We start from the raw sequence: 19735 nt of genomic DNA, 5'->3' as shown, positions 1-19735 counted from the left end.
ATGTGTACATCACAATAATAATGGTCATTAGCGAGGTGATGGGCACTTCGCCACGAAGCTGACATACAACGCTGCAAGTAAGGCAAAAATCATATGTTTTCAGTGAATAGTTTCTGTAAAATCGTTTGAGGAGGATAACACGTTTCACGGGCTTCGGTTCTGTCAGCGCAGAGCGTCGCCAGACGGCGCGTGCGAAGTATGGTGTACGCGTCGCAATATGCGCTGCACCCGCGCGACTCGTGCGGCACGTGCGTGTCGCGCTCTAGAGTCGTGTCACATCACACGTGCTATACGAGTCTCAATTTGCGCCTGTGCGACTTCCGTTAGCGGCGCTTCCGTTACTCTGTTGTTAGCAAGGTCAATGCCCCTAGTCACACGCTGTATCGTACTGTTTACTTTTTCGCCTACCTGTTGTACTATTGTTTGTTCTTTCGATTCCACTCATTCCTGGAATTCTTTCTGGATTTGTCAGTCTGATCGGCTATGTTATTTTCAATAAACTCTCGCTATGAAACTTTTAGTTGCTCCATGCGAGTGGTGACAAACTACCTCCTCTAACTCCAAAGCTAAGTTGCTGACTAAATCAGGCAGCCCCTGATAGGAATTCTTTAATTCATTTACCTCCGAGGAAATTTTCTCAAGGTTATCTGATAAAATGTTTTCATTAGTCTGTTCTCGCTCAGTTGTCCGCAGCTCGTGGTCTTGTGGTAGCATTCTCGCTTCCCGCACGGGGGATTCCTGGTTCAGTTCCCGGCGAGGTCAGGGATTTTCCTGCCTCGAGATGACTGGGTGTTGCGTCGTCTGCATCATCAACTTTCATCCCCATTACGGTCGGGGAAGGCAATGGCACACCACCTCCACTAGGACCTCGCCTAGTACAGAGGTGCAGGTCTCCCGCATCGTCCCTTACACTCCTTGGAGTATGAGACCTCGTCATCTCGCTCAGGTAACTGTGATAACAGTTGCCTATCCCTCTCAGCTTTTACTCGATCACGTTCTAATTTTCGTTTTAACTTCTCACCTCTTTCCAACAATCTCTCTCCGTTTGTAACCAACCACGTTCCTTATCACGTTCTTCCAATTTGCGTAGTGGAGCAGCAAATGGATGGGGCAGTGGAGAGCACACAGGTGACATAGAAATTCTCTCCACTAACCTGTTCAGTGTCAAAACATTTTCTATTAAATGTTCTGACATCCGCTACATCCAACATTTTTGTTGGTGTCAGGTGTTCCACCTGACTACTGCCAGCTGCCCCCAGCATCTCACCTACTGAGGCAGTGGCTGTATTATCATCAACAAATCTACTCATGCCCAGCACGTTATCATGCTGAAGAAAATCTTAGTTTGATTTTGCAATTGTAACACGTCTGCACACACTTAGACGCAGTACATATACACTTACTATCACTCAAGTTAAAAGCAAATAGTATTATAAACGCACAATGTTAACCTTCATTGTTGTGGCTAAGTGAAAGTTAAACTCAATAGTATTACATGGTCTTTATATCAGTAATTGTTCGAAAATTGTAACTTGAAATGAATTTCTGCCTTACCATGAGTCACAGTTTAACAGTGCATGTTAAACTTCAGCGCAACAACAGGATAGTATTTATGGTAGTCCTTATCTTTATTAGTGTATTCGGTATTGGTTTATTTTGTCTGCATTTTCAGCTTGGCAGCTCTCTCTCTGTCTCTCTCTCTCTCTCTCTCTCTCTCTCTCTCTTTCTCTCTCTCTCACCTCAGGATCGGTTTTCTTAACCTCCATAAAACATTCATTAGATACTCGTAATTTTCATGTGAAAGAAATCTGGGCTCTGGTTAGTATGCAAATTATGTACACAAATACACACATAAAATCCAAAAAATACAAATATCACTAAGAAATTTTATTTGAAATTATGTCTATTTTCTATTATTCTGGCCCCACAGACAAAGGACGCTAGTAGTTGTGTATCTGCTTAATGTGCATGTTTTATTATTTTATTTAATTTACTTTATATTTCATATTTTACTATTAATTGCCAAGTGGCCTGGCAGCGAATCAAGGTCGTATTACCAGAAGTCCTTATACGAGTTCACCCCAGTGTTGTGTAAAGTGGGCTATGCTTCTTCCCACTCCAAATCAGAGAGCTCTTGTAGCTTATCTATATAACCTACTAATGTGTGTGGTGTTATTTTAATTTAATATATATTTTATATTATTAATTTGACTTTGGTTCATATGTAGGAGGATAAGAGTGGACTAACTTCAGGATAAGGAAATCAGGCACAAGTACATAACAGTGATCTCAGAAAGGTACCAGTTACTTGAATGTAGTCAATTACAGTCATTGGAAAAGGAATGGACAAGGTACAGGGATACAGTACTAGAAGTGGCTAAAGAATGTCTTGGTATAGTAGTGTGTAAAGGTAGGATGAAGCAAACAGCTCGGTGGAATGACACAGTCAAGGCAGCCTGTAAAAGGAAAAAGAAGGCGTATCAAAAATGGCTACATACTAGAACTCAGGTATGTTGAAGAAGAAACAAAGCCAAATAGATAACTGCAGCATCCAAGAAGAAATCTTGGGAAGACTTTGGAAACAGGTTGGAGACTTTGGGTCAAGCTGCTGGAAAACCATTCTGGAGTGTAATTAGCAGTCTTCGAAAGGGAGGTAAGAAGGAAATGACAAGTATTTTGGACAGGTCAGGAAAACTGTTGGTGAATCCTGTGGATTCCTTGGGCAGATGGAGGGAATATTTTGAAGAGTTGCTCAATGTAGGTGAAAATACGATCAGTAATGTTTCAGATTTCGAGGCACAATGGGATAGGAATGATGATGGAAATAGGATCACATTTGGGGAAGTGGAGAAAATGGTCAATAGATTGCAGTGCAATAAAGCAGTTGGGGTGGATGAAATTAAGTCGGAACTCATCAAATACAGTGGAATGTCAGGTCTTAAATGGCTACACAGGATAATTGAAATGGCCTGGGAGTCGGGACAGGTTCCATCAAACTGGACAAAAACAGTAATCACACCAATCTTTAAACATGGAAACATAAAAGAGTGTAACAACTACAGAGGTATCTCTTTTATCAGCATTGTGGGTAAAATCTTCTCAGGTATTGTTGAAAGGAAAGTGCGAGTATTAGTTGAGAACCAATTGGATGAAAATCAGTGTGGGTTTAGGTCTCTTAGAGGATGTCAGGACCAGATCTTTAGCTTATGGTATGGCAAATAATGGAGAAGAGTTATGAATGGAACAGGGAATTGTATCTATGCTTTATAGATCTAGAAAAGGCATATGACCGGGTTCCTAGGAGGAAGTTATTGTCTGTTCTACAAGATTATGGAATAGGAGGCAAACTTTTGCAAGCAATTAAAGGTCTTTACATGGATAGTCAGGCAGCAGTTAGAGTTGACGGTAAATTGAGTTCATGGTTCAAAGTAGTTTCAGGGGTAAGACAAGGCTGCAACCTGTCTCCACTGTTGTTCATATTATTTATGGATCATATGTTGAAAACAATAGACTGGCTGGGTGAGATTAAGATATGTGTACACAAAATAAGCAGTCTTGCATATGCAGATGACTTAATTGTGATGGCAGATTAGATTGAAAGTTTGCAAAGTAATATTTCAGAGCTAGATCAGAAATGTAAGGACTATGGCATGAAGATTAGCATCTTCAAAACAAAAGTAATGTCAGTGGGAAAGAGATATAAACAGATTGAGTGCCAAATGTGAGGAACAAAGTTAGAACAGGTGGACGGTTTCAAATACATAGGATGCATATTCTCACAGGATGGCAACATAGTGAAAGAACTGGAAGCGAGGTGTAGCAAAGCTAATGCAGTGAGTGCTCATCTACGATCTACTCTCTTCTGCAAGAAGGAAGTCAGTACCAAAACTAAGTTATCTGTGCACCGTTCAATCTTTCGACCAACTTTGTTGTATGGGAGCGAAAGCTGGGTGGATTCAGGTTACCTTATCAACAAGGTTGAGGTTACGGATATGAAAGTAGCTAGGATGATTGCAGGTACTAGTAGATGGGAACAATGGCAGGAGGGTGTCCACAATGAGGAAATCAAAGAAAAACTGGGAATGAACTCTAAAGATGTAGTAGTCAGGGCGAACAGGCTTAGATGGTGGGGTCATGTTACACGCATGGGAGAAGCAAGGTTACCCAAGAGACTCATGGGTTCAGCAGCAGAGGGTAGGAGGTGTCGGGGCAGACCAAGGAGAAGGTACCTGGATTCGGTTAAGAATGATTTTGAAATAATAGGCTTAACATCAGAAGGGGGACTATGCTCCAGACTGAACGCTGAAAGGCATAATCAGTCTTAAATGATGATGATGATGATGGTTCCACTGCAAAGATATGCAAGGCAAGAATCGTTTTTAGATTTTCCTGACAAAAATGTAGCTTGGGATGCCGTATAATTACTGAAATTACTTAGACGAATCCATGCTCAAAAACAGTTCATCATTATTAGCTATATACACATACAAAAAAATATTTCATCATTTTCAATACGTAAGGACCTACATGTGATTTAATTACGTCTTAGTGCAGGCCAAATCTGTATCCTATTGCACATAACATAAATCGTCTCACTTATTCGATAAGTACTTTGAAAATGTCAGTTTCCTATATATGAGGAATGAAATAAATAAAATCACCGATCTCCAGCGTCGACTGTGGAAAGAACTGGCTAATAATTATGATAATTTGAAATTGCCACTTATGTAAGGACCTTCATGTGATTTAATTACGTCTTAGTGCAGGCCAAATCTGTATCCTATTGCACGTAACATAAATCGTCTGACTTCTTCGATAAGTACTTTGAAAATGTCAGTTTCCTATATATGATGAATGAGATAAATAAAATCGCCGATCTCTAGCGTCGCCTGTGGAAAGAACTGGCTAATAATTACGATAATTTGAAATTGCCGCTTAATGGCGGTCAATTGTCGCAGTCCAGCGATGTTCAGCTTGCTGCCAGCGCAGCGTCCGAAATTCTTTTAGAAATGATGGCACAAGCAAACAGGATATGTGGCGCAGGTTACAGTTAAAATTTACAACGGAGATATTTTATACGTGTATTGGAGATCACTGCTCAAATAAAACATGTACACACCTTATTAAGCTTGCGCACAATGGCGTCCTAGACGAACAAGAACAAGCAAGAGTGTGTGGAGTTTTCTGTTTCACGTCGTTACCAATAAGAACAAAGATAATAATAATACTTGTATTACAGATAATAGTTTTTCTTTGCAATAGCATTATTCCTTGATTTTCAGTATAGTTTTTTTTGCATATGCCAAATGTAATTGCTTAATATCGTGAAAAAGTAAAGGATTAATAGTTTGCCTAATGTGGGCCATAGGACGTCATACTCTGCGTATGTGTAAATATAGCACCTGGGACGCCCCAGACATCTGTCTGCTTGCTGTTACAGCTCACAATTAAAGCTGTCTGATGCAGGAGAAAGCACTGCTCATGCATGACTTAAGCTCTGAATATGCATGTGAGCCTACTGACAAATGCTCAAACGAATCTTATGAGATATTTTAGAGGGAGGATTCATTGATATACCGAAAGAATTATTGTCCATAACTACAAGTAGTCTGTATTATTTACTAACATCGAAGCTCCACCTGTGCAAACTCGCGATACAGTAAGATAAATTGTAATGCAGCTATTTTCTGCTAAACATGTTCAGCATAAGAACGTGATTTAAAGTATGGTAGCTTCTCCGACATCAACTGAATTGTTGGTGTTATAGTGCGTTTAAAATTAGTTGCCATTTTTGGCGGTTCAGTATGGAGTGAGTGGAAGGAAGCGTAGTTGCCAGTGCGTGCTGAGCGTGTCAGCAGAAGATAGTACCAGGCCCATCTGTCAGGCTATCTTGGCTGTGTAATGCAAGTTGCGCAAGCTGGCCGATCTCCAATCATTTTCAAACGATTTTAAAGAAATTACTAATAAACAGTGATTCTTGAACGTATTATAGCTTAATTCATTAGATTACTGATGAACTGCCCATCATTTCGTTAACGCTCATAGTTATTGTAATACTTCGGTATTCGGCAAACTACTGCAATATATTCTTAAAGTTTGCAGTAAAAAATAGGAGTCGCTATGAATAACGTTTGGTGCATGTTAGGTCATATGTTGCTGTGTGTAAAATGTACGCAACATATTAAATGACTAAACTTGGAACGATATCGCTGTCTCACTTCAGAAAGTATGTGAACTGTTCCACCACAAACTGATGCGCCAGCGAAAACAGTCAGAATGAAATATTCACAAATCCCTCATATCTCACAAATGGTTTGAGATATTTAAACAAAATTTTGCCAAATGACAGCACACAAAGGGAAGCTGTTTTGCCATATGATTAATAAGCGAAACTTCCATATCTACTGCAATAGTCAGGCAACTAAATATTCTTTTCAGAGAAATAATGTAATTTTCAAGGACCATCGATAGCTGGTGAAACGATAAATGCTGTGGGTTTTGCAACAACATAACCGAAGTTGCATGTTTATTTTTATTCTGAGAATGGAGTTTTTCACAAACTGTTGAGCTTTTTGGCCTCAGTTGCTAATACATTAGGTCTAAAACTTTGCTTCCGCCGTTTTGCAATGAACGGCAGTAGTGGAAAGCAGTGAGGCAAGTCGTTTGTCGTGTCATACAGTAAGCTTAGGCATTTGAGAACATAACACCATCAAAATATCAGTCGATTTTTGATTGAATCAAAGGAATTCCCGACTGAATACGTCAACTTATGAGCCCAATTCTTGTCATCTGCGGGATGTTTTCATTTTCTGCTTTGATATGAAGAAATCTGCGGCTGAGGCTCATAAAAAGCTGGGTAAGACCAATGGTGAGACGCCTGTTAGTGACAGAACTTCGCAGAAAATGGTTTCCATGCTTCAAGAATGGTGATTTTGACGTTGAAGTCTGGCATGATTGTGAAAGAGAGAAAGCCTTCGATGATACTGCAACAGACGGGAACAATCGCAGGAGATCGTTATCGAAAGCAATTGATGTGTGTGAGCCAAGCACCGAAAGATAAACGGCCACACTACAGCGACAGAGGTAAAAAAATGATTTTGCAGCATGACCGTGTACGACCCCATGTCGAAAATCCCGTCAAAACATACTTGGAAACGTTGAAATGGTAATTCCTTCCGCACCTGCTGTGTTCTCCAGATATTCCTCCCTCTAACAACCACTTTCCTCGATCTGTGACACACGATCTGCTGACTAGCGCTTGCAGTGGTAAGAACAAGGGCAAAATTGAACCGATTCATGGCTCTCCTCAAAAGATGCCCAGTTTATACACTATGGCATTCATATGCTGCCCTGAAGCTAGAAGAAAGCAGTGGTTAACGATGGCCAATACTTTGAATCTTAAATTTTTTGCTAGTTTTTCACAATAAAGTCTCGAACTTCGAGGAAAAACAGCGGAAGCATCGTTGTCGACCTAGTAATACTATACTGCATTTGAATTGCATTAGAATATTAGTCAGATGATTGTAAAGCATGCTGTATTTTGGCGAAAGAAACAACCTTTAACATTATATTTTGACTAAAGTTCAGTTTTGATCACACCATTTATGTTTTAATGATAATGGTGTGATCAAGACTGAACTTTAGTCAAAATATAATAATTAATTGATCACTGTTTTCCAAAAATGTTTACCAAAATTGTAACCTTTAACATACCTACAAGAGAAGTTACATATTACACAAAACTCGCCACAGTCCTTGAATCCACGTCTCCTCAGCTACCTTCTTGGTATGGTTGACATCTCGAGACCTGACTTATGGTGTAACACTTGCAAATTTTCTATTGTCAGCATTTCAACCTCACTGAGCGAAAACTACTACTAGTTTTTGCCACATTAGTTTTCGCCTAGGCCCCTTATATTTCAGTCGGATTTAAATGAGTGTGGTATGGAGGAATCCTGATTTAAAATTATGCTCTTTAGCGTCAGACAGTTTGTCGACCTCTTAGCTTGGAGTTTTTGGGTTGTAGAGCACTACAAGTTCGATTAACATCGCTGTACTAGGTTGAACATTATTCAGTGGAACATCTCCTTGCAGCCATAAAAAAATATTCGAATCTCATGTACAGGTGTGCTGCACTGTTGTTATTAACCCTAGGATGCATGGTGCCGAAAACACAGATGAATGCATATGCAGGGCCTCCAAGGCCCTGCCCTAATTTAAAATTTTCCTCCTCTCATTTAATCATTCTTTGGAGTTAAATTTATATCTGTCAAATTTATTGTCATATTGAAAGATTCCTAAGATACAGTAAGAGGATCTGGTGGGCCTGATTAACATTTTATGATTTTTTTTAGAAAAACTCTAAGAGTGAATTTTTATTAGTTACACCCATTTACATACAACGTATACAAATAATTTTATTAATTCACTTATAAGTTGCAGTTTACATTTTATAACATTTATTACAACCAATTTCTTCAATTAAAACATACTTATTATTCACAGTATTATGTATATAGGCAATATTTTGACAAAAAATTATTATTCATTGTTCACATAAAATTGCATTTTTCTTAGTTTTTAACATGTGACAAACAAAAAGCACAAAGAACGCCACTATGTTCCTTACAAATGTTGGTTTTACACTTAATAGATGTCATAGCACTTTCCCTGTGTTTATTATATGGACAATAATAGCATCTTCTTCTTTTTCCTGGAACAGGTAGTTGGTTTGGCAATATGACATCTTTTTGAACACCACATCTTTGCATGCCATCAACGATTTTCTTTGGAAGATTAGGGATCTGAATACAAAGTTCCATTAGTGGTCTTACCATTTCCTCCGCTAAATCTCTTAGGAACAAACGCCTTTTATCACTTCTTCAACTATGGTATGTTAGATGTTGGGTGGAAAATAGAATTTCACTGTGCATTGCTGCGACGTCTATCATATTCATTATTCATCCATAATGCAAATGGCCATCTTCTTGTTTGTCTCTTGCAGGTGTAATAACGTATTTTCTGGCCCATTTCATCTACTCCACCCTTCATGGAGTTATAGAACTTTATTATATCTGGTTTCTTTTTTGCATGAGTTTCATCAATGTTTGTTGTGATGCATTGTGCTAATGAGAACTACAGACTTTTTCTTTTTGGGAACATAACTCACCATTGTAATGTCACCTCCAAATGCAAACAAAGAGGAATGAATAGCTCTTGAGGCAGATGGTTTCATCTCATTAGGAATTTCTGGTTTATTTTGTTTGATTGTTCCCACCACTGTAATTTGCTTCTGAAGCATCTCTTCTGCCAGCTGCACACTAGTAAAGAAGTTGTCAACAGTAATATTTTTTGATGATCCTTCAATGCTTTTAGCAAGATATTTCACAACATTCAATCCAAGATTTTTCTGAATAGGTTCATGGGGCTTCCTTCCCGTGTAAAAAATTCCGTCTAAAGCATGTGCAGATGTAGCATCACATAACCAAAATATTTTTATGCCCTACTTGGCTGGTTTACAGGGCATATACTGGGTGAAGCTGCATCTTCCACGGAATGGGACTAGCTGTTCGTCAACTGTGAGGGAATCATTCTGTTTCTACACTTGTCAATAAATAGTTCCCATACATAGTGAACAGCTGCAAGTTTGTCATCTGCAGATCGAGCCTCACGGGTACGCCTGTCATAAAATCTAATCATTCTCCTTATATCCTCGAATCTATTTACTGACATGGTGGCTTATATGTAGGATTTGCCTTTTCATCCAAGAATAATCCTCTAATTGGGACATCCCAACTCTTCTCAACACCAGAAAGCAGTAAAGACCAAGGAAACCCTCCATTTCAGCAAGTGAAACGTTTTTCCACGTTTTACCACGTAAAGCAGCCACGCTTCTGCCTTCAATATTTGTGCAGTTGATGATTTCCTCTAGTATTTCCTTGGAGATGAAATAGTCGCAGGCATCCTTAGGTTTACAGGTTTTCAAACCACGGGCTGGACCAGGTGCCTTCTTTACGATATTATGGACAGGAGAACGAAAAGTTGCAGGAGGATCTAATTTCCAAATCGTTCCATTCCGATTAATGTATGTGTGGTCTTCTATACCTTTTTGTGGTAGTTCTTCATTTTCAGACTCTGATGAAGTAATATTATCGGAAAGACTGTCATCTGCCTCAATATTCACATCTGCGGGTTCATTGGCTGATTCTTCACTACTTGCATCTTCAAAAATATTTCCTTCCTCGCAAGAATCATCTTCTTCAAACCACTGAGGCACAAAACTTTCAAAATTAGCTGCATTTGCACGTACTGATTTGCGTCTCGAAGCCATAGCAAAAGGCGTGTCTCTCGAACAGCAGCTTGTGCAGCACTAAACGAGTCATACTCGTAACAATATGGGCCTTGCAGCAACAAACAAACTACACTAACAATGAGGCTGACAAGAGCAGCACAGGATAACAATACTATGCAATAATAAAACATTTGATAGCAAAAACATCAATAATACACCGAAAGTAGTGTGTATTATTTTTTAGTTATACTATTACTACTACAGCTACTGCTGCTGTTGGCACTCCTGTTGCTGGAAATACCACTACAGTTATAGTTGAATTAATAAGTGCTCCCAAACAAATGTTGAAGACAATATAGGCTACAGAACATTTATAAATGTGTGAGGGCTTCTGAAGCCCTGCTTATGCATTCACGGTGTACGGGTAAGCGTATTGAATTATACAAAAAACTTAAAAAGGTATCTCGATCAGACTTGATAGGAGGAATGTCACAGTGTTAGTGAAAGAGTACTGGAAAGCAGTTTGAAATAAAAAAATTACAAAATGTTTTTAAAAATAAAGACATGCAAGGGCCTCGGAGGCCCTGTATCTGCATCCTAGGGTTAATGCAGCGCCAACACAAAATATTTGTTCACAATACCTGATAACAGCAGCTTACATCAACGCCAGAAAATACTATTTTACAACGAGAGCTGAAAGTCGACGCATCTGTTGGGTGACACCACGTTGTACTGTTTATCCACGGAGTGGCAATAGTAGCGCTTTACCAACCGAACAGCTAGCGGCGCAGTAGGAAAAGCCAGTTCGCCATTGATGTTACCTCGGCAACGGCGTCGCTCTCCGCCGGTGAACCAAACGTCTGCTGTAGCAACTAATTTTAAATGCACTATAGTAGCTTTATTCAGCGGAACATCATTTTTGCATGGATGCTATGCATGTCTAGGTATTATTCTTTTAATAACAACAAAATAATGTAATTCATACATACAGGCATTTTCATACTTTATGTCAAGGATGGGACAACATCCGCTATTTTATCAAGTCTGCCGTCAATCAAAACTTCTGTAAAAAGTGTCTAATATACTGTATGCTGGACAAATGTGTCAAACAAAGCCGCACACGGTCAAATATTTGACAAAAATATTCGTTTCCCGGGGGCGGAGGTGTGAAGGGGGGGTGGGGGAGGCGGCTTTACGATGTTTCATACTTCGGTATCGATAAATGAAACATCGATATTTAGATTCCCAACATCGATATTTGGTAAATCTTCGAACATCCAAAGTGCGGATTTTGGATTGGCGGGTTGTGACAAGAATCATTAGGAATGATACATTTAGTTCGGTGGGACGCAGTTGTCTGTGTAGTGTGTTTGGTCGTATGTCACAGCGCGCAACAGGTTTATAGAAATAGTATACGAAATCTCTCGTGTGTGGAGAGCAACATCACTTGAAAACAGTAAGTGGATAGGGGTACAGTATTGTAAATTATTACGGTACAACATTTCGAATATTTTTGTGATGAAAGTTTGGAGTTGTTTGCCAAAAGGGGGAGGTGACTGTTTTACCCAGACGTTGCATTCGTGTGCTGGCACGGGTGTCGTTAAAGACATATTATCTGTTGTTAGTCGTGAACTTCAAACTCCCTTTAAGCTGTGTATAAAACTTTTCATATTTTGCTGTAATTATCAATTTTACGATGACGTTAGTTGTAAAATGAACTGACCTTATTTGTTAGGCGAATCCGTATTTGACATGGTCGTCGAATCTAAGCTGTTGGTTTGGTAAGGTTACGAATTGGCGTCAGTAACGGAGAAATCATTTCGCCACCGCTGTGTGCTTCTAATATACTTAAATAGTGTGACTGTTCTAAGACCACCCGTCGCTACATTTACGTGGATTCCAAAATCCTGCAAAATTAGTTTTCTTTGGCCTAATGTCTGGATGGCCCGTGTATCTGCGTGGTTCCTATGTAAACAGTTCTCTAAAAGATCCACTTAGTATTTGTTACCGTAGGCCCTTGCTAGTGAGTACGTCCGATATATGCTAATTTTACCTAAAAACATTTGACTAGACTGTGCCCAAGCCAGAATTCACCTTTCGAGAGTTTTGCTGTCACCAATAGGTCTCTGATTGGACTGACTAGTAAACGAGTTTTTCGGCTTAGCTTCTTTTCATGACATAACGTTTGTAATAGACTGTTCGTTGTAATAATTTGAAAGATTCAGAAATATGTGATTCATAGTGTAAAGTGCTTATGAACACGAGACATGGATAAGCTCTAAGAGACATGATAAAATGTTATTGAGACTCCTAATAATTTTGTACTCTACAAAACTTTGATTAAAAAAAAAGCTTACAGTAAGTCACTCCCCAGTGACACTCTTCACTAAGCACCAAAATACGTTATTCAAATAGTAAGATACCTACTTTTGATACCACATTCCCCTCTTGAAATCGCATTCAGAGGTAGTTTCGCACAGGAACATATATGCTAGTGAACAAAGAAAATGATAATTTGTAGAATTTTATAATTGATCCTTTTCAGTGAACGTTGGGGTGATTAATAATTTGTTGCAATGAAATAAGATTTTTCTGTCTACACTGAATAATGTACTGGAGTTCTCATATGGTAGGGCACATTATGTGGAATGCCGGTTATTAAATTGGCAAAGTTTCCAGTTAGTTGTGAATGGGTGTGAGTAAAATAAATAAATAAATAAATAGTTAAATAACACTTGGTAGCACATTACATGCAGAGGAGACTGGTGTCTGTGTTACCTTCAAGGTGTCTTTGTATTCATCCCTGCAGGAAGTTATCCAGATGGCATCGAACCTATTTTGACAGATCGCACAACAATCTCAAACTGGTTCCCCAGATGTAGAGGGATTGCATCCTTCAGAATGTACGTACGAACTAAATTTTGGTTTACCAGTCCTGATGGAAAGCTAGCTACTGTCCTTGTGGATGATGGTTAACCAAGTTACATTGTAGGAGCGATGAAAGATCCTGTCATAGATAATGTGTTGGTTCACAAAACAGTTTTCAAATAGTTGAATGTTATGTTAGATACGAAAGTACTTTGGATTTAGTGCAGACATCGTGCATGACTCCTGGAGAAGCAGTTTCCAGATTTTTGTTTCTGTAGTTTGGTGTTTCGTTCCAGATTTCGTCACACCTTTGAGACTAAATATGTAGATAAAGTTAAAGCATTAGTTTAAAATGTTTAGCTCAACAGATTTCAGTAGGCCATAAAGTGTGGCTGACAGTTTGTGTAAAAGTTTCTTGAATAAAGGGTTGTAATATAAAATATGTAAGAGGATAAACAAATAAGAATTAAGGATACATAAGACATAACAAAATAGTTGTACCAGCGAACTGTTCTATGTGGACTGATAATGAGTTCAGTCTTGCTGGGGGAAGCATATCATTAGCAGACTATATGGCATGGTACTAGATTATCTGCCTGTCAGAGTTCTTGTTGTCAGTAAAGGTTTGTCTAGGGAGTTACCACCCACAGCAGCATGAGGGACGCCTACAAGGAACGTTCCTTACAAAACTGCATTAACACCTTCATCACTAATATTTATCTATGTATGACAGTTTCTAGATAAATTAGAAATAAGAGTGATTAAAGATAGAAAGTTCAGTGAAGAGTTGTGAAATATATTGTGTGTAATGTAGAAACATGTTTCCCATTGCTAACATTATAAAAGATTCTTTCTGAACTTTTCCTTTTTTGTTTTCAGGTGAAAGGAATTCTTAATCTACAGAAAAATGGCATGGCCTGTTGAGTCAGGTGCAGAAACCGACTCACCAGAGTCTCTAGATGGAAATGTGACTAGCAGCACAGGTCACTTAAATGAACTACCATATGGCTTACAAAATTATGCACGAGGCGCTGTAGGCTTTGTGCCCTCAAATGAAAGAAGACTAAGCCAGGTTGATATGAGGGACCTAAGGATTTCAAATCCATATATCAACAGGATAAGGAATGGTCGTAGGCATTCAATAAGTGACTGTAATCCAAGTAACGCTCAACAATCATCTGGAATTAACAATAACAACATTGCTCAAAGGCATTCTGTGCCATGCTGTCACATTAATCCTAATGTGAGGCATAGTTGTTGCTTCCATCTTAATAGACGCCTTTCACTCCAAAATTTGAATATAAACAGAAGAAATTCGTTTCCTCAGAACTATATTCGTGACTATCATAACCCAGAGAGCGGCACATTTGGTTACACCAATGCTCGTCCAACGTCCTTAAGTTTTAGCCATTTGTTTCTGTTTTGGAATGAAAATTTCCGGGCAGATAGGTACTTGCAACAAGCTGTGTCTGCTGCGGGACCTGAATTTTTCATGAGATTTTTGGCATCTGAGATCGATCGCCAAGGCCTGCAATTTCCTGATGACATGTAAGTTGCTCATTTGATATATTAAGAGACAGTTGATTTTTGATAACTGGAAAGCTGAGTACTATTTGTGCATGAAACTTAATGCATACTGCACTACCTAACAAATAATATGAACCCTTTTATTTCTGTGAAATGTCCAAAATGTTTTATGGCACCTAACTTAAGTATTTTTATTTTTGTGGAGGACATACCGAAATGTCAGATATTGGTAACATAGGTTGTACAAAGTACTTTTTATCTTTTTCTTGAATAGGCAGAAAAATTATTTATTGGCTTTCTGAAAAACCAGACTTCCTGCTAATGTTGTGAACCTGTGGTGCAATTGTATCATGACTGCAGTCTGCAGATTGCAATATAGAAGTCTAAATGTATGACCGAGAGGTGGCGCAGTGGTTAGCACACTGGACTCTCATTCGGGAGGATGATGGTTCAAACCCATGTCTGGCCATCCTGATTTAGATTTTCCATGATTTCCCTAAATCGCTCCAGGCAAATGCCGGGATGGTTCCTTTGAAAGGGCACGGTCGATTTCCTTCCCTGTCCTCCCCTAATCCGATGAGACGGATGACCTCTGTGTGGTCTCCTCCCCCAAACTACCCAATCTAAATGTGCGATCCATTTAAAATGGAACATTTTTTGGAAAGACATGATCCTATTACCACAATCTGTGAACAATGATGAAATCACTCGTCCCATACTCATGTACACCTATTGGATATCTATGTTCTCTTAGTAGTCCATATAGTTATCAGTAAATGTTATCCATTAAGGACAGTCAAAAATTTGTGATTTGAATCTGTGTAATTATTTTCAGCATGAGGACTAATTTTGTGCAGCTCTGACACTGTCTTGTACAAGCCTCTTCAGCTATCATTCACTATACACCACAGTGAATCCTATAATGCCCCATTTACAGAGTGGGACTTCCTCAGTGCCCTAGCACGCTGCCCCGACACAGCTCCTGGGCCAGATCAGATCCATAATCAGATGATTAAACACCTCTCATCTGACTAAAAGCGTCATCTCCTCGCCATCTTCAACTGGGTCTGGTGTGATGGCGTCTTTCCATCGTAATGGTGGGAGGGCGCCATCATTCCAGTGCTCAAACTCGCTCACAACCCGCTTGATGTGGACAGCTACTGGCCCATCAGCCTCACGAACTTTCTTTGTAAGCTGCTGGAACATAGTGTGTCTGCGATTGGGTTGGGTTCTGGAATGACATGGCCCATTGGTTCCAAGTCGGTGTGGCTTCCGCCATGGTTGCTCTGCCACTGATAATCTTATGTCCATGGAGTCTGCCATCCAAACAGCAATTTCCAGATGCTAACATCTGGTTGCCGTCTTCTTTGATTCACTAAAAGCGTATGACAAGACCTGGTGACATCATATCCTTGCCACATTATACGAGTGGGGTCTCCGAGGCCCACTCCAGATTTTTGTCCAACATTTCTTGTTGCTTCGTACTTCCCGTGTCCAAGTTGGCTGGTGGCTAAATCCCGTGCTCTTGGGCACATCTGTTCATGCACTGGGGAGTCGTTTCTTTTGTGGACAGACTCCTTGAGCAGCCTGCAGGCTATTGGCCAGTGCTAATCTCGTCATCCTTTAGTAGCGACCATCCAGGAGTCCATCTATGCCCTGGAACAGTCCAGTTGTTGAGTGGTGTTTGTGAGACCCAGGTCATGTTGGCATCCCAGGAAATGAACTTGCCAACAGGCTACACGGAAACTGCTGATGGAGATTGGCTTCTCTGCAACTGACCTGTGTTCAGTACTACGCTGCAAGGTTTTGTGGTTTTGGGAGACGAAATGGCATAATCTCAGTACACACAACAAACTGCATGTCATTAAGGAGACAACGAATGTATGGAAGACCTCCATGCAGGTGCCTCGCCAGGAATCTGTGGGTTCTGTGTCGGCTTCGCATTGGCCATGTTTGGGTGACACAGAGCTACCTCCTGTGCTCGGATGACTCTCCTCAGTGTTGGTGCAGTGCCCGGCTGACAATGGCTCGTATCTTGGTGATCTGTACTTCTTTGGCTGTCCAGGGATGTACTTCTCAGTTAGTGGACTTGTTGCCATTTATTTTAGCTGACAACACCTCATCGGTTAATTTAGTTTTATGTTTTGTACTTGAGAGTGGGTTTTATCATTCTATATCAGTTTTAGCACGTGTCCTTTGTCCCTTTGTGTTCTCCACTCTTAATGCTTTTAGGGTGGATGATTTAATGTGTTGCAGAGTGGCTGGCTTTTCCTTTTATTCTTGTGGTCAGCCAGCCATGGTCATCTGCTCTTTTGTTTTTATCCCTACTACCTGTTTCTTGCTTCTCCCTGTGGTTCTCTTTTCCTGTTTTGTCTATAGTGGTGTTGGTTGCCCTTCTGGTTCTTCCTTTCCTCTGTTATTGTGCTGTACATGTCCTTTCTTTCCTTCTTTCTCTTGTGTAATGTTACTGGGAACAAGGGACCGATGACCTCGCATTTCCCCCTCCCTACACACACACACACACACACACACACACACACACACACACACACACACACACACACTTGCTCTTTTAAACCAACAAACAAACCTCTTCAGCTATGCATTACTGTTGGCAGAGTACATCCAATTGAATCTGCTTCCAATAGTCAGAACTTGGACAGTCTCTACACGTTTTACCTCTCGGGCTTCCCTTCATTTCCAAAGTGACAGTTCCTTGATGCATCAGGTTGTGTTGTATCAACTTCTTTGGCCAAGCTTTCCATTTCTCATTTATTCATGCCTACTTTACTGTTTAGCACAACATGAATTAATGACTTTGTCATAGCTTCTTGAGTGGCTTAATTTAGGAATAAACATACATTATCACTGAACCTCTAACCTCCAACCTCAAACATTCTATAGTACTTTTGTTTTGCAATTTTTCCTGATTAGTGCCTTCCTGAAGTTTTTCCTGTACCCTTCAGGTGCATTTCATTAATCAAAGTAGCATCTGTACTCCAAAACAGTAGCCACCAGTCATTTGTTATCCAGGTAAAGAATACCGTAGACTACTGTTGGCTGTTGTAAAATGTTTAGTGACTGAGAGTGTAACAAACCAGCTGTACACATCGTCACAGTTTTATGCAAGTCTTGTTGGATAAGGAAATCTCTACATGTGTTTACCAAAGGTAACAGGCCCTGCATGATGTCTGTTCATTATAGATGTTGTTGTAGACAGGTGCATATTATACCAGTTTCACAAATGTTAATCAAGTGTGCTCCTATGTCTTCATTTATTTAAGAAAAAAAGGTATTTGAGGTAGGAAAATTGCATATGAAAGAAAATTAAATTTTTTTGTAAAGAACCCATTCCATAAAATAAATGCTAACTGAAAAATTGATACATTCAATATTGTGAACTTTATTGGCGACATTGTACTATGTGAGGCATTCTGTGATAAGTTTTTTTGTGAAGCAGATGATAAATAAAAAAAATACACAATGCACATATATTCGCGTGAATTTCAGAATACAATAAATTCAGCTCCGCCTCCTTCCTCCTTTTACTTCATACAAATTCCCACCTACCATGATCAGTTAACATAGCAATTACGCAGAATATATGCATTAATGATCCATTTTTATACTTCACAGGTACAGGGACATAGACCAAAGTGGTGACTTGCCGCCATCACTCATATACTTAATTGAACGGTTTTCATCATCGTTGGAGCGAGACATGATTTCGTATCTAGTGCTGAGGGTTCAGTTTCCTCTTGATTGGAGGTCTTTTTTCGCAATTGTTGATGGATGGAATAAAGTAAGTTTCAGAACTTCAATTATAGTAAAAAGTTAGTCACCAAAATCGGGTTACACACGTTACCAATGTGTGTCTCACATTGGTATTGAACTGTAGCCTTCATCAGAGCAGCAGTTAGAGGGCAGCATTTTGTGATCTTTGTATGCTAGTCTAGATCCGTAACTTTTATTTCATATTGTGTCCATTATGTCTATATTTGATTTTCTATGAAAATTCTTCATAATTATAAGTTCTAGTGACTAAATAGAAAGATTACCTTTTAACAAATTAGATAACAGGACATCTGGAACATAATTCAAATGAACTGCACAGTTTTCAATGGAAAACACATTGAATTTTTAGCTTTCCTAACTTGCATTATACTTCAGTGATACCAACAAAATATGATACAAAATCATGTGATTCAAATTAGAATGGGAGATAAAGGCAAGAGGCAGAACAAAGAGGAAACATAAAAAAGATAAAAGGTGAAGGAAATAAAATGCAGACAGATGTAAGGATCCTCTGTTTAGTCAAAAATAAAGGGAGAAGAAATTAGACGTCCAGATTGCCAGTAAGAAAGAAATAGACTTGATAAACAGACTATTCTAATTGGTTTCTTATTTTCAGAGACATAATGTGTGGATAGTACGTATCTTCAGGAGGTAAAATTCCAATACTGTCATGTGCATTTAAAATCCAGATAAGTGCAAGTGGGAGCTGCACATCAAGGGTCTCGTGCACACTTCATTCAGCATAGTCTGTATAACTTTGGGCAGGGGGGTAACCTTCTTCGTATCAGATGTTATTGAATTTAGCATATGTTAAATTCCAGGAGTAAGGAAGAGACATCTATTTTTTTTTCTCTCCAAAAAAATTCGTGCCTAGAGATACAGGCCTCCAAACATGACACTGCGAACACCATTTTGAAGATCGGAATTACGGAAAGTTTTTTAAATGCTGTATTTCTGTAAAAGTTGTAGATATTTTGCTAGTTTTGTGATTTGAAAGATAATTGCTTTATGATTAGAATGCTATTCTCTGTTTGGACATGTCACTTCTTTTACTGCTGCCTTGTAAATTTTTTATAATTTACTGATTTTTTTTTTGTTTCAAAGATGCCAATCCAGAAACGTTAAGACTTCTTATCTGTTGATTAGTACCATGTACTATATCCTCTGTTAAGGAGAGCTTCCACTTTGAAGTTCGACAGGTTTTATTTTAAATTATTTTTTAACTTTCAGGGGTAATGTATGTCTTCAAATGAA

The 19735-nt window shown here is 39.2% G+C and overlaps 1 protein-coding gene across 1 annotated transcript in view; it reads left to right on the top strand.

Annotated features, from left to right (window-relative positions):
- Positions 1-11574: 11574 nt before the first annotated feature.
- LOC124795124 overlaps positions 11575-19735 on the top strand; it is a 49148-nt gene continuing 40987 nt past the window's right edge. Inside the window, exons 1-3 of the mRNA XM_047258987.1 lie at positions 11575-11747; positions 14039-14707; positions 18323-18488. Coding sequence (XP_047114943.1) covers positions 14067-14707; positions 18323-18488 — 807 coding nt within the window. The 5' untranslated portion in view covers positions 11575-11747; positions 14039-14066. The remainder of the gene's footprint in view (positions 11748-14038; positions 14708-18322; positions 18489-19735) is intronic.

Source organism: Schistocerca piceifrons, chromosome 4 (genome assembly GCF_021461385.2).
Source record: "Schistocerca piceifrons isolate TAMUIC-IGC-003096 chromosome 4, iqSchPice1.1, whole genome shotgun sequence".
In the NCBI taxonomy this organism is placed as follows: Eukaryota; Metazoa; Arthropoda; class Insecta; order Orthoptera; family Acrididae; genus Schistocerca; species Schistocerca piceifrons.
This window is presented reverse-complemented; position numbering and strand designations above follow the sequence as displayed.